The sequence below is a fragment of the Musa acuminata genome, chromosome BXJ2-4 (genome assembly GCF_036884655.1).
Source record: "Musa acuminata AAA Group cultivar baxijiao chromosome BXJ2-4, Cavendish_Baxijiao_AAA, whole genome shotgun sequence".
Lineage (NCBI taxonomy): Eukaryota > Viridiplantae > Streptophyta > Magnoliopsida > Zingiberales > Musaceae > Musa > Musa acuminata.
This window is the reverse complement of record NC_088341.1, coordinates 28,568,401-28,584,053: the sequence shown is the minus strand read 5'-3', so window position 1 is coordinate 28,584,053 and position 15,653 is coordinate 28,568,401. Positions and strand designations below refer to the sequence as shown.

The 15,653-nt window shown below is 37.2% G+C and overlaps 1 protein-coding gene across 1 annotated transcript; it reads right to left on the bottom strand.

The window, feature by feature from the left end:
* Positions 1-3,457: 3,457 nt before the first annotated feature.
* On the bottom strand, positions 3,458-15,140 carry LOC135586612 (uncharacterized). The gene is made up of 3 exons (XM_065104414.1): positions 13,400-15,140; positions 13,005-13,194; positions 3,458-4,029 (listed from the first exon to the last, which is right to left on the bottom strand). Exons 1-3 carry the CDS (start codon positions 15,059-15,061, stop codon positions 3,902-3,904), a joined length of 1,980 nt encoding a protein of 659 aa, XP_064960486.1. The 5' UTR covers positions 15,062-15,140; the 3' UTR covers positions 3,458-3,901.
* Between the last annotated feature and the right edge of the window lie 513 nt (positions 15,141-15,653).

Genomic DNA, 15,653 nt, shown 5'->3' with positions numbered 1-15,653 from the left:
CCTCAAGCAAAGCAAAGCTTCTTCTTTAATTCCTCTTCCCTTCTCCTCTCAAACCTATACTGGTTGCAGCACGTATCCCTCCTTTGTTAAGTTTTCCTTTAATCTCTCATCTAATTACTTGGGTTTAGCTAACATAAGGGTTGCAAGGTGACAAGCATGTATGAAAGAAGTCTATGTGTCATTCTTAGAATAAACATAGGTGGCACCAATCTTAGGTTAGCTAGTGACACATGTCCACCATTTTTTTAACTTAATATGAATCTTTCACAAATTATATCTAATTTTTAATGTTTATATTTAGGTCTCTACATTGCAAACAAACCCTTACAAAAATTTTAAAAGTGAGGGATATTACACTCTCCTCTCAAAAGAAAATTGTAGTCCTCTAAATTTGTCATACCTCATTCGATAAAAAGTTGAGATCAAAATTGCACCTGGATTGAGGCTATCAACATTATTGAGTTGTACCCTTTTTTCATAATATTCAAATTAAATTTTTTTTCTAATAACTTCTATTGTTTCATAACCTGTCTAGCCATAAAACTTATAGATTTTCTGTTAAGTGCATCAGCTACAACATAAGCTTTACCTTGGGTGATAATAAATAATACAATCATAATCCTCTAGAAGTTCTATCTATCTCATTACCTCATATTTAACTCTTTATGAGTAAAAATATACTTAAAACTCTTGTGATTAGTAAAGACTTCAAATATCCGCCTATACAAGTAATGCCTCCAAATCTTTTAAGTAAAATAATTGATGTCAATTCCAAATCATGAGTTGGATAATTCATTTTATAATTTTTTAGTTATCTAGAAGCATAAACAATCACTTTTTCCTTTTTGTATCGAAACATATCTAAGGCCCTTTCTACCATATCAATATATGCTTGGAGTTTTAATGCCTACTCAGACTTCTATTTCAATTAATCTTACAATTCTATAAAATAGGGATTATAATTTCTGACCTTTTGTTATTAAACTACTTGTAACTTTCTAATGTGAACTTAGATTCATGTAAAGTATGATTTATCAAAAACTAGACTCATAAATCTTTTTATGCATATCTGATTTGAATGATTTGGAGTATAAATGCCTATTGAAGTATTTATTTTAATCAACTCTATGAATTCTATAAAACAGAGATAATATTCTTTGACCTTTGGTTATTAAATTATTTATAACTCCATATTGGCATATAAAACATGATTGATCTAAAACTAGATTGATAGAAGCCTATTTTATATAAATTAGAGCATAATTGATTATCCAAATAATTTATGCAATGTGCCTCTCAAATTCTATCAGAATCGAGCTTTGATCGATTTCACCTATTCTTGTTTCATCTCTTTGGAAATTGATTTCTGCTAAGATCCTTACTTCAGTTGAGCTTTACATTATTGCTTCGAATTCATGTATACTCTTGTCCTAGAAGTATTTGTATACCTGAATCTGTTATGTAAATTTCATATTTGTATCGTAATGTTTCATATAGGCACATTGCTAGAAATAGTAAAGATATTATTTAGACCTTTACCAGAAATGGTAAAGGGTATGTGTTTAGAGCCCACGATGCTCTAGATTATATTTGATGGTCATTCATAAATGGATATACCATATTATGTTATGAACCCACTTCACTATGTATTTGATATTATATCTAAAGCTTTGGTTATATGCTTCTATATGTGCTTTGGATAAGAATGAAATGTATGCAATATCAAATGCGATGTTTGAGCTTTTGTTTCGTATTGTTATTTGATATGTTTCGAAATGCTTCTTATACTTCTAAAATATTTTATATATCATTGATATACTCCCAAAATATTTCATATGTCATTGATATATTCGAACCGATGAAGAAAATAAAAGAGGAGGAATATTTTATTCATCTACAATGATTTTAATTGAGGTTGTTTACTTTCAGAAAATTAATTGATCATAGATACTATAACTATCAAAAATATTTTTTTATTAAAATTTGAGTTTTAAAAGATATCTCCAATAGTCAGCTCTATTAGTAGTTGCTATTGGATTTTAGACAATAATTCATCATATTACCAATGACATTCGGAAATTCCTCTAACTTGAATGCCTACAAGAACCTCCATCTATCTATCTAGTGGTAGTTTGAACATAAATAACATGACCAAAATTTAGGACTCTTAACTTGACATTTATTAGAGGAAGATGTTGTTTAGATATGAGATGGAATGGTGCCTATGGCATGGCACCTGTGATGAGGATGTCATGGTGACCATCATGTTGGCAAAGGTGGTTGAAGTGTCTTCACATCCTTACTCGAAATCGGTACCGACCAGTCTAGGCATACTATATCTTGGTATATGCGTATGCATGCGTGTTTACACATCTTCACGAGTGTGTGAAGAAAAAAGAGGATATCATGCTATGATAGCATCGAGTTCCGAACATGAAATATCTTTTAGTTTTTCAAATCACGTGAGACATAATAAATAAAGCTAATGATTTAAGTAAGTAAAATATTTTATGATGATGATGATGATCTATTTCTTTTTAAGCTCATGATCTTCTTCTAATAAACTATCAAAATTTATATCGGTTAAACTAGTTTCACCTTTACTATTAAATCAATATTTAAGGTGTAAAAATAATGTCTAAGCTTTAATCATCCAAACTTGCATAGAGATTAATCAAATAATTAGCTGACTTAGATAATCAAAATAAGAAAAATTCTAAATGTTACAATAAAAAATCAGGAGAAATCCTTTAGTTAAGGTCTGACTTCATCACTCAGCTTTCTCTAACTCGGAACTCGAGCAATAAAGACATCCGATCGTCCTTAAAGGAAGCCACGTTAATATGGTCACATCAGGAGATATTGTAGATGATTTAACTTAGGCCATCCTAAAAGAAAAAGCTTTCGTGTTATTATTAGTATAGAACAATAATGGTCATATTTAATCTGGCTTGTTGGTCTTAGATCCGTCATCTCGACCATGTCAAACCAAACTCAATTCTCTCACTCTCTGATTTGGTGATGATTCTGAGTTCCCCAAGGACACAGAATGAGACACACTTATCACAACGGTGTGTTAATCCCATTAGTCCGTCCCGTAGAATATATCCATCCTATGTGCAGTCACAAGATTGGTTAAAGACAACTCGTCTTCGGATATCATGAAAGAGAATCATCTACATAAAAATAAACGCCATGGGAGTGCAAAACTTGTGCAATACAGAGATTAGATTACACTGCCTCTCGTGTACAAGATAAAAGGATGGTTGCAACAACTGGCCCTGGAATAGAGATTAATGATCACTTTTCAAGGTAAAAAAGAGAGGTTGCAACAAGAGGTTCTTCAACATCAAACATCTCAATCATAGTTGTATTGCATGCGCATACAAACTGCAAATTCTGCAAATTCTGCCCTCTCATCAAATTCTGCACTGCAACTTTGGAGCACAGCAGCAAATCTGGGGTATGGCATATATATATATATAAAGAAGCTCAAGGATTTCCAGTGCACTTGTTTGTTTGCCAGATAATTTAACATCTTTGTATAACTATAACCATTTGTGCCACATCTCAATCACTACTCTCTTATCAGTTCCTCACACATCTGGAAGAATGTGCTGCCACCGCACTTGTTTATTTACGCGGCAGCAAAATCTATCGACAGGTTCACAATTTACAGGTGTGTGTGCTTAAAACTTCTAACTCAAAATGCCACTGTCCGGTTACCACAAACAGGAATCCTCTTTTCATATTTTATAAAACCCTTGCATAGAGAATGGAAACAACAACAGATGTCTGTGACCCATCAAGTGCTACTTATTGCTGAACAGGAGGATATTTGGAAGCAAGACTTAATTTTCCCAGTACTCCTCCGTGAATTGCTGATCCTCATTGAAGTAGACTATGCATCAATTCCAGGGCCTGGATACGCTGGCAGACTCAAAATTCGTTTATCCAGCACAGGGCTTCCAATGGTGAAGTGGTAAAGGCTCTGGAACTCCAACCCTTGCAGACCAAGAACCTCATGAACTGCAAAATAATATATCAAGATTTAATGGCAGTTATTCCAACTTGCGATTTTATAAACTTTGGACATGCATCTATTCTTTCAACACAAACAAGAAGCAATTGCTCTCTAATGGAATATATTTATCAATTATATATTCTCATAATGCATGAGTAGTTATCAACGTAGAGGAGAGAACTACTCTGTTAACCATTCAGAATCCCTACTATGTTGATGACTGCCTACAAGCTCAGCTACAATTGGCTCTCTGGCAAGAAGCTACTGAAGTAGAGCTTATAAGACGAAGGTCAGGATAGCTAAACGAGGAAAGGGTGCGGGATCATGTTTTCATGTGGGAATGGTGACTATCTCTTAGCTCGAGGAAGTACAGATGTTTATATAAGATTTTCACAACATGTGATGATTACACATTTTATACACACAAGCTTCTTTTGTCGCACACTAGTAGCAAAGTAATTGGTGCAGGTGCAGAACTATGCTTATCCTGATGCAAAACATATAAGGTAGTCCCAAAGAATGAACAGAAAGGGTATTCTAAATACCTTGTGATACTAATTTGTTTCTGCCCTTATGCTGAAGAAGGTAAACTGACCAATACCGGTAATAACTAGAACTCTATGGATAAGAATAACAACCAGACAAATGACCATGTTGTGTCGATCTCTAAATAAGTCAGTTACTAAAGGCCTAGAGGCTTGCTAAATATACCTAGATGATCAATTCGAATGCTTTCCGCCAAACAGGGAACTAATATTTATGTTTTAACTTTTTATTCATATGAAAGAATCACATGTTATTTACAATTTCTTCACTTTTTATGGTAAAAAATGCACTGAGATTAGAATTATCATAAAACATTTTGTTCATCTTTCATATCCCTGACTGATCAATAATCACAATTTGAAAAACTATACCTACACATAGCCAAAAGCAATGAAGGAAGCATCAGCATCTCAAGCTCATCCTGATATGACTTGAACTGTGATACATGAATTATGTCATAAATATGTGCACTGAGGGGAAGAATTAGACGGTGTGCAAGAGGCCCAAAACATTCCCACATCCAAATGGTCAAATGGGTCCATAAAATGACAAGCCATGTCATAGCTCATAGATCTCATTGATAAGACAGTGGCCAAAATCATGTCTGTAACTGCAAACTGCCGGTCCTCGTGGTGTTTCAGTCATTAATTTACTTCACCATTGTTTGTTGCTATTGATTGTCACTTAAATGTGTTTAGCCACTTATCATACTTAGTAATTTTACATCTAGCATGTTTATTGTCGTTGTACTAAGAGCATAAACAAGTAAAGAAGTTTGCAATTGCCCCTTCGAATGATAATGTGTTGTAAAACCGCTTCACCCTAAGTAAGAATCCCAACAATGTGTCAGGCTTCTCTCCCACTTAAAAGTGCAAGTTGGTCTCAAATTCACGATTTAGAACCTCAAACTACCAATCAAGCTAAGTGTGTCATGTTTGTTCTCATAAACTTAGTTCCTTATAAAAACAGAATTATCTTCAGAAGATAGAAATAAATACCATGTGGTGATTGCAGACAATGGCATGACATGTAGCTTTATTATATGCCAATTAAAAAACTTTATGACTTGTCTTGCACTGTAAGGATGCAAATGAGGAATAGAGTGAGCATGTTCCGTCAAACCTTTTGTTACAACTGCAATCACCAACTTGTCTGAAACCTTCAGGAGACCTTAAATGAAGTCGGCCACTCATACTTGCCCATTGGTAGACATCATAATGTCAAACATGTTTGCAAACATCTTTCCATATATTAAGGCTTATAGGTTTTCAAGTTGCCCAATGGGCGGCTACAATCATTTCATGGAAATCTGTCAGGCATGCTCAACTAACAACTATTTGACCTTCAAATTGAAAGAAGGTAGTGGAATGATGTGATTGAGAGATAGGGAGTGTCTTCAACCCCAACACCATAATCAAGGGGTCAATGTCAATAAAAGCCTTATGGGGTCAATGTACAAATTCCCCAAATTCCCTGGCTACAGGAAATTACTTCTTGTGGCGCAAGAACAAAGATTAAGGGTTTAGGGTATAATACATTTGGAACAAATAATAGCTTACCTAAGTTATCAAAGTCAGGAGAAAAGCACCCAATCCATACTACAGTGGAAAATATACAACGGGAATCGAAGGTAACTTACAAGGAAGATTACAAAGAAAATGGGTTGAGAACACAAAATGTTACGACCTGAGTTTGATGGGTTCTGGCCTATCAAGTTCATTTGGCCCAAACCACTGGTCACAATGCTTAGGCTGATATTGATAGCAGTACACTCATCAAACTTTTATAAGTCAATCTTATTCTTGCCCACTTTCGATATAAGACTAATCGAAAGGCTTGACGTCCTCGTAAAGGCCCAGCATAGCCCAAATCAAACCCTAGCATGGTGCATGGGAGCCGTCGCCTAGTGATGGTTCCACGTCATGACGAATCCTCTTCTAACTCTATTCACGGGTAGCCCTTTCCTACTCGAGCCCCTCACCATGCCCTAATAACTAGATTGGCTTTAATGCCAAATGTCACGACCCAAGTCTATTGGGCTAACTGGCCTATTAACTTTGTTTGCCCAAACCACTGGCCAAAATGCTTACACTGAAGTTGATAGTAATACACTCATCAGACCCTTATAAGTTAATCTTAGAATTTTTCACTTTCGATGTGGGACTAATCAGGGTGTTACACAAAAACTTCAAGAGTATATAACATAGTAACCAGATAAAATTTGGTATAAAACAACTGGAAAATTTGTACAGATATAAAAAGAGACCTAAGAAACATAAAGGAAATAGTCTAGTATACATACCGCTATATGATGTAATCTATAAAAACAAAAAAGGTAAAGAAGAAATAAAATAAATAATCGAACAAATCAAAGGGGAAGATATAGATAGAGTAATTAGAATATTGTAAAAAATTCATAATTTACAAAAAAGGCAACTAAACAAGTGACCATACAAAAATGTATTTAGGACAACAAAAATCAATACAATTATAGAAGAAGAAAATGAAAGAGATTTTGAAGTTAATGTACCTAAAAAAGATTTTGATACTTTGCTAGAAGAAACCTTACTAGTAGAAGTTCGTTTAGACATTTTAGACAAAGAAAATATAGAAGAAAACTTTCAAAGCTTAAGTTTAGAAAAAGAAACACAAAGAATAGAGGAGTCTGAGAAAAAGGATGTTGTTAACTTGAATTTGGGACTAGAGGAAGTCTTAAAGAAATAGTGATGAATGAAGGAGAAGCAAGCTCTAGTTAAGTAACACAAGAACCAAGGCAAGGAGAAGAAATAGAATATAGGTACATTTGATGAGGAAAGAATGCCCCTAGTATAAATTTAGACAAAATACCCATACAACAATGGGAGGAAGAGTTAGACGATTGGGGACAAAGGTTAACCTCATCATTAGAACTAGACGATTCATTATAGCATTGTAAGAGGATCATTAAGAGACATATTTCAAGCATATAATGCAAGTAAGCATATATCCTATCTAAAAGTTGTTGAAAAAAGGAATATACAACTGCGGATACAATTTGCAAAAGCCATAGCAATAGGAGAATGGGTAACAAGAGATATCAAAAAAACAAGGGCATAGTATGTAGGATATCTATAAAAAATAAGATGTTGCAATCTAAGTACTCTAGAAGAATATTCAAAAGCTTACCTAAGTTATCTAAGTTATGTGAAGCATCTAAACTAGGAGGAAGATTACAAAGAGACTGGGCTAAACACACAAAACTTTCAGGAGTATTTAGCAAAGTTTTTAATCTCGTACCATACCGATGTTCTGAGAATTGCTCGGTACGGCATGGTACTGACATACCGAGCGATACGCCTAAAATAGGGATAAATCCTTCCAAAAATACTTGAAAATAGAAAAAAAAAAAAGAGTTGCATGTTTCAGCTGAAAATGATATTTAAATTTATAAAAAATGGAGTCATTAGAAAAGAGTTAACTAATGACTCAACATCAAAAGCTGAAATCTATGGTTCATCCTATCATAAACTGATTTTTTTTTAGTTATCTTGCAATAATTCCTGCATGTTTTAGCTGAAAATGATATTTAAATTTATAAATCTGAAGTATCGGACAATGACTTGCATCATATTATCTTCCTGAAATCATTGTTAAGACAATTTTATGTACTGTTTCTAGAATTTCAGCAGCTTTATGCTTTCATTTCAATTCAATGAGTTGCAGTAATCCTCTTCGAGACTCCATCAACACTTGTTCTATGTCAAATTGCTACCAAAAATTCTTGGTTTAACAAGAAATTCTAGCAATCAATATCAAAAGCTGAAATCTATATTATCGCTCGGTACAAGTCAGCAATGGTCAAAATTTCGACTGTTATCGCCCGATACGAGACCAAAAACTAGATACCACCTGGTAGCAGGCGGTTCACATGTCAGTCTGCTGACGGACCGGTATGTACCGTCCGATATTAAAAACCCTGACTATTTAGCATAGGATAAGCTATAAAATTTGCCAATTAACTTATGCACAAGTAGGCAAGGAAGATTACAAAGAGACCAGGCTAAACACACAAATTTCAGAAGTATTTAGCATAGGACAAGCTATAAAATTTGTCAATTAGCACAAGTATGCGAGGAAGTAAGATTATTGAAGGAGGGACAAACTTTATTCAGAAATAGAGGATTAGGAATATGTAAAAAGTTTGCATACCATGAACCATATGAATTCGAGTGTGAAAAACCAATGCAAAGGAGAAGACCATATACAGAATACAAGAATTATAGATTGAGTAAAACTAGTAGGAAAAAGGTTACTTAAGAAGAAATATTATAGAAGATCAAGAAACAAACATTGTAACCTGGGTGACATCTGTATAGAAGAAAATATGAAAAGAAAAGTAATTGCTACTTATGTGGAGAAGAAGGCCATATAAAACCAAATTGCCCATAACTAAAAATCCCTCTAAAATATGTAGAACTTCAGCAGTTAAGGCAAGAAATAGATCCTGATTCAGATAATTCTAACATATATAAAGTAGAAGAAATAGAAGATATAGAAGATGATGCAGGAACAATTTAGTTTATATGTTATTTGAATAAATTTTATTAGTTTTGAGATATTTTGCATCTGTCATAAGTTGCCACATGGCAACATCGCCTCAAGACGAAGAAAAATAAAACAAATATAGAAAAAGTGGAAGAAATCAAATTCATTATTGATAGAAATCAAATTCTAATGGAATGGTTCCATTGTCCACATGCGAGATGTATGGAGGTGTAAGGCCCTCGTCCTGGGAGTTCGCTCCTTAAGCCAGAGCGAGTCTGATAGTTATCCAAGTTTTTTCTATTATCTTTCAGTTATTATATCTTTTTTTTCTCCTTTTTTCTCTCTCTATCATCATAAAGAAATCCATTGCCACTTGTCCTACATCATAATGGCATCAAAGCTTTTGGTTTAGCCAATATGTTCTATCATCAAGGCTGATCTAAATCTCGATTATATGAACTCGAGTCGAGTTCCTACACAACGAAAGTGTATGATGCAAGAACAATTTAGTTTATATGTTATTTAAATAAATTTTATTAGTTTTGAGATATTTTGCATTTATCACAAGTTGCCACATGGTAACATCTACTCAAGGCGAAAAAAAAGAAAACAAATATAGAAAGAGTGGAAGAAATCAAATTCAATATTGATTGAAGATTACGAATCTTGATTGGAGTTCTTAAATATTCATCTTTACAAAGATGAAAGTCTATCAATCAATAATATCATCAAAAAAGAAAGATTATCGCTCAAATCAAGTCAAGGATATTATCCTCTTCGAAGGAAGAAACATATCATATATTTGATTTGATATAATTATAATTTTTCTTATTTCTATAATTTTCTTTTGATCTTTATACTTGAACCTATAGAAAGGGGCTAGAACATTGTAATGCATCAATTAGAGATAAATCAATAAATTGAGTTCTTTCCCACATTATGTGTGAGTGGCGCGAGACTATATTTGTTTTCCAATTGAATGATTCTATTATCTGACTGTGAGATGTTCGAAGGTGCAGGGCCTTCATCCTCAAAGTTCACTCCTTGAGCCAAAACGAGCCTAATAATTATCCATGTTTTTTTCTATTATCTTTCAGTTATTATATTTTTTTCTCTTTTTATCTCTCTATCATCAAAAAGAAATTCATTGCTACTCATCCTACATCAGAAGATCTAGAGGAAATAAACCTTTTAGAATTAATAAATCGAAGAAATTATATAGAAATAGCATAAAGGCAATTAATAATGTAAGCACAAAAAATTGTATATTCATAACCACTATTATATTTTAGACTGAGGAATCGGATTATGCATGATACAAAAACATCTAGTACCTAAAGAATATCTCATAAATTAGATAACACAAGTAAAATGGTAACATGTGACAATACACAATATGATTACGAATATTTTTATAACTAATATATTAATACAAATATAAAATACAATATTCTATTTTCCAAGAACATTAGTTGTAGAAATACCTAAAGCAGTATTATTAATATTAGGAATAAATTTTATACAATCAATAAGAGGCCTATACATAAGCAAATGAACAGTAACTTTATTCCCAATAACAACAAATATAGTGGCAAAATAGAAGAAAGATAAGACACGATAATAGAAATAATAGAAAAGGATAGAAGAGATAGGACAATAGGAATAAATCTTGCGATTAATTAGGAGAAAAATAATATAAAGGCTAAAATAGATATAATAAATCCAAACATTACCATAATAACCTTAAATATAAATCCTTTAGACGTGAAAGAATTTAATATACAAATCAAGGAATTATTTGAACTAGGAGTAATTAGAGAGAGTAGAAGTAGGCGTAGATCAGCAACATTCATATAAGAAATCATTCTAAGATAAAATAAGGGAAGCTGCGACGAAGGAGGGAAGAGAGACGAGGGATTAGGGGTGCTAGGAGGAGGAGGGAGGGGGAGGATAGTGCCAAGGGGTTTGCAATGAAAGGGGGGAAGACGAAGGAGGGAGGGAGAAGGTTGTGTGCGATGGTGGAGGAAGAGGAGAAAGAGAGGTATATACCGGGAGCAGAAGACGTCGTTGTCGCTGCCATCATTCGTCGATGGAGAGGAAGGTACAACAGCCATCGCTCAAATCGAGAAAAAAGTCGCAGCGACAAGAGCTCGCCAAAGAAAGACATTGTCGCTGCTACTATCATTCGCCGATAGAGAGGAAGATAATCGTTGCTTGCCGAGGAGCAATCGCTAGAGAAAGAGACTATTTCGCCGTCGTCACGATTACGACACAAATACGTGGGGAGTGGTAGGGATGAGATTATTCTCATCTGGTTTAACCGAACCAAAGATTCAAATTTATTTGACTCGGGCTCGACCCAACCTGATTTTAATCAGGTGGGTGCCTGGCCCGCCCAACGCCTAGGCTAAGGTGCTCGGTTGAAGTTGCCTGCCCAGCTCACTTATCGGGTGCTCAAGCCTCACCTGACCTCGCCTAGGCACCAAGCGAGCACCCGATGACTTCACTGGTTCAGCCTATTCTCTTTGTAATCCTCCTCCTAAGTTACCTTCAATTCCAGTTATATATTTTCCTATGTAGTATGGATTGGATGTTTCTCCTGATTGACTTAAATAACTTCGGTAAGCTTTTGAATATTCTCCTAGAGCACTTGGATTGCAACATCTTTTTTTTTCGAAGTATCTTATATACTTTGCCATTGTTTTGTCAATATCTCCTACTACCTATTCTCCTATTGCTATGATTGTTCTGAATTATATCCAACGTCTAAGTAAGATATATGCTTATTTCCATTATATGCTTGAAATATGTCTTTTAATGATCCTCTTAAAGAGCTATAAATAAAGTCTCTTAATAACGAATCATCTTCTAATTGTAAGAATGATAAGGTTAACATTTGTCCCCAATCTTCTAACTCTTCGTCCCATTGTTGTATGGGTATTTTGTCTAAATTTATAATAAGGCATTCTTTTCTCTACAAATGTACCTGTATTCCATTTCTTCTCCTTGCCTTTGGTCCACTAGAGCTTGCTTCTTCTTCATTCATCATTATTTCTTTAAGACTTTCTCCTTCAAATTGTGTTGGGACTCAAATTTCTTGCCAGGATGGGTTTTTCGAACCATTTCTCTACTCAAATCCTAACAAAGGACTGTTGACCCGCCCGGACTTTAGATGCAGGTGGGGTTAGTCCAGCCTGCTACATGGGGTACTAGCCCATTAGTGCAGCTGCATTGCAAAATGATACCAGTATGGGAATAAAGAAGGCAATGCTTTCTCTGGTCATAATGTAAATCTTCTCGCCAGAATAAAAAGAACTCATAATGTCAAAAATATGAGAAAGATAGCATAAGTTTGCTTAATCAAAATTACATTTTTGCTTCATGATCTCTATAAGAGTTTTTAGTTTGAATTTCTTCTCAAATTTTATCACCTTAAGTTCTCACTGTCATTTTCCTACCAATATCATCCATAGGACCGTCCCTTAAGTTTGGTGCATGAACTCCATAATCATATGCATGACACGAAAAAAAAGTGTTACATATGACACGGGACATTGTGTAACTAGATTTGACCTATAGATTAATGGTTCTAGAACTCTAAATGACTAATACTGAGTAGTCATAGATAGATAACTTCCACATAAAATTTTAGAAACAAAAGCCCCAGGGAATCTTGGTCAAAGGTATACCATGACTAAACTAGATATAGTCTTTTCCAACATCTCATTTTTGTTTCTGCTCCCAAAAATATCTTCTTCTATCACCTTAATTTGTCTGCTAGAATCCATAAAATAAAATATGTGCCTTGGGTTAACCACAAATAATTGCAACACAAGGTTTAACATCAGAGAATCCACAATAGTCAAATACTGAACAAGAACTGTATCATATAAATGTAACAAGCACATACCATCATCATCAAAGTAGCAACCAATTCCAGTAGCCGATATCCCAACTGCATGTGCTTCCAGGTATAGTACTTGACCAAGAACTCCAGTCTCCCAGAACAGACGAGGATACATCCATGCACCCTTTTCACGCAGAACTGGCTCAAAACGAGCAACCATGCCTAGGCTAAAACACCCATCTGAGGCAATGTCCTACATTTTAAACAAAGGTTAAAGGTACAACGAGCTCTGAAAAGTTCCATTAATTCCTTAATCACAATAGTTTTGAAAAATGGATCCATTTCATTTCCTGAACATCAAGCATGGGACAAGACGATATTGTTCCATACCTAAGCTAATAGGATGGAGGTGGAGAAAATTATGGCAATTAAACAAAGAATAATTAGTTTCACCATACCTGATGGCACGAAAGTTGTTTGGCAAGCTCCCGACAGTCTCCTCGAGCAAGCCTATAGAGAGGAAGCGCAGCAGGGCAACCTTCCGGCCTCTCCCACTCGAACTCTGACCTCATTGCGCTCTTTAGACGGTCAAGATGTTCCTCGTTCCGCACCAAGAAGTACAACCCCTTTGGCAAGTCCCGGACCCTATGAACAAACAGTGCTGCGTGCACCTCTGCGTCCCATGTCAGGACTCTGAACGGCAACGTGAATTGCTTCCCCTGCTTCTCTCCGAGCCCCAATTCACCGGAAGGAAGGCAATGAAGCAAGATCTGGTAGAAGGTATCCTTCTCCAGCACATGCACGCCATCCATGTCGACAGCACTACGCCGCTTCCTGACCACCTGCCGGACCGTCATATCCTTGTAGAGATCAGGTGATATAAGCGGGCTCCTATGGAATGGATTCACAGAGAACCCCTCACCGTACGTCGGCGGTTTCTTGACGGCCTCGGCCGTCTTGTAGATCACGTCCCAACAGACATGGTCCTTGCTGAGGGAATTGGGTTTGCCGAGCCACTCCATCGCCGGTAAGCGGGATAACGCCAAGGCAAGCTCGGCATAATCGACCGAGGGTGGAGTCTCGCCGAAGGGGAAGATCAAGAGGGCGCAGTCGGGGTGCTGAGACTCGACCCATGGGAGGCGACCACGGACAGGGCGGTCGGGGAGCCTGTCGGGGGACGGGGGATTGGAGCGGTCGAGGCCGAGGAGGCGATGGAGGTCGTCGTGGCCAAGGCCATCGAGGAGGCAGACGTCCCAGCCGAGAGTAGCGGCAGAGACGGCGGTGGCGGCGAGGGCGTGGCCGACGTCATGGTTGCAGTATCGAAAGGCACGCTCGCCGTACTTCCAGGCCTCCCGCCAGAGGATGGAGGAGAAGGCGAGGAGCAGAGATCGGTGGAGGGGGAGGTCCGGCGGGGATATCGAGGCGCGGAGCTCGAGGGAGTGGTCCTTGGGTGAGTAATGGGCCAAGAAAGAAGAGGAAGAGAAAGGAGGAGGAGAGGAGGGTTGTTGTTGCGAGAGGGGAAGAGGTGGGGAAAGGAGGTGGGACTCGGTGGGGTGAAGGTTGCCGCTGGACGGGTTGACGCGGAGGGACCAGGTGGAGAGGCCGGTGGACTTCCAGGCGGAGAGGGAGAGGGAGTCGTAGAGGAGGCGGGAGATGGAGGCGTGGGAAAAGGGCTGCGGCGGAGGAAGGGAGGAGGAGAAGACAGAGTGGTAGAGAGGGGAGTCGTCGTGAGGTTCAGGGGGAGAGTGGAGAAGGGGGAGGAGAGGGGAGGAGAGGAAGCGGAGGAAGGGGTTTGGCTGATTGGCCCAGTCCAGGCCGCGCGGGCCCTGGGCGTAGCCCCCCGTCAGCGAGTGCTTCGTCCTGTTGTGGTAACGCGTCGCCGCATCTACAGCAGCAGCAGCAGACGACGACGACGATGACGATGACTCCTGTTGGTGTTGGTGTTGGTGCTGGAGTTGGGGGGGCGAGGGAGTGATGGGATTGGAGGACATGGCGAAGGTTGTGGTGGAAGAAGAGGAGAAGAGATCCCTTCTTCTTCTTCTGCTTCTCGCTGCTGTGAAGGCGGAAAAGGAGAGGGGGATGCGGGTGGTAGTACCGGGGAGGGCGAGGGCGAAGGACATGTCGCTCTCCTTCGATTGCTCTGTAGGCCGCTTTATTTGATGAAAGTAAGCGGACGAGCGGAAGGAATCGAGGTCTAGATTGGAAGGGGGTGGAAGGTTCGGTTGGTCCGGTGCAGGGTGGTCGAAGCACGTGAGTTCCAGGATAAATTGGGCTCTCTCACGTGCGCTGCCTATAAAGACGGTTGAGAATTTAATGCAATAAAAACGATTGAATTTACATAAATCTATTTTCTTCTCTATCAATTGATGGGTAAAAATATGGGTGATTTTCCAAATAACAGCCCTATATTTTGGACTTTTTACTGACAACCCCCTTATTTTTATATTGTTCTATCTTTTTCAAATACCCGTAATATCATCCAATCAAATAATAATAATAATAATAATATTAATAATTTAGTCATGGTCCAATATTTTCGAATGAAATCATCATATTTTAGTTCATTAAAGCAATTAATTAATAGGGTTATAGTTTTTCTAATTTAGTAACTAGGGACAAATAAATTGTGACTGTCGCCAAGTTAGTTTAAATCACTATCAATCTTAATTATTAATTTTATCATACGCCTTCGGGAGATAATTTATTTATTTG

What these genes read in the sequence shown, in the direction of transcription:
- LOC135586612 (XM_065104414.1), bottom strand. Translation starts at nt 15,061, where the DNA reads ATGTCCTTCGCCCTCGCCCTCCCCGGTACTACCACCCGCATCCCCCTC. An exon ending in AACAACTTTCGTGCCATCAG is followed by an intron (nt 13,195 to 13,399) that starts GTATGGTGAAAC and finishes TTTAAAATGTAG; the next exon opens with GACATTGCCTCAGATGGGTG. An exon ending in TTGCTACTTTGATGATGATG is followed by an intron (nt 4,030 to 13,004) that starts GTATGTGCTTGT and finishes ATTATTTTGCAG; the next exon opens with TTCATGAGGTTCTTGGTCTG.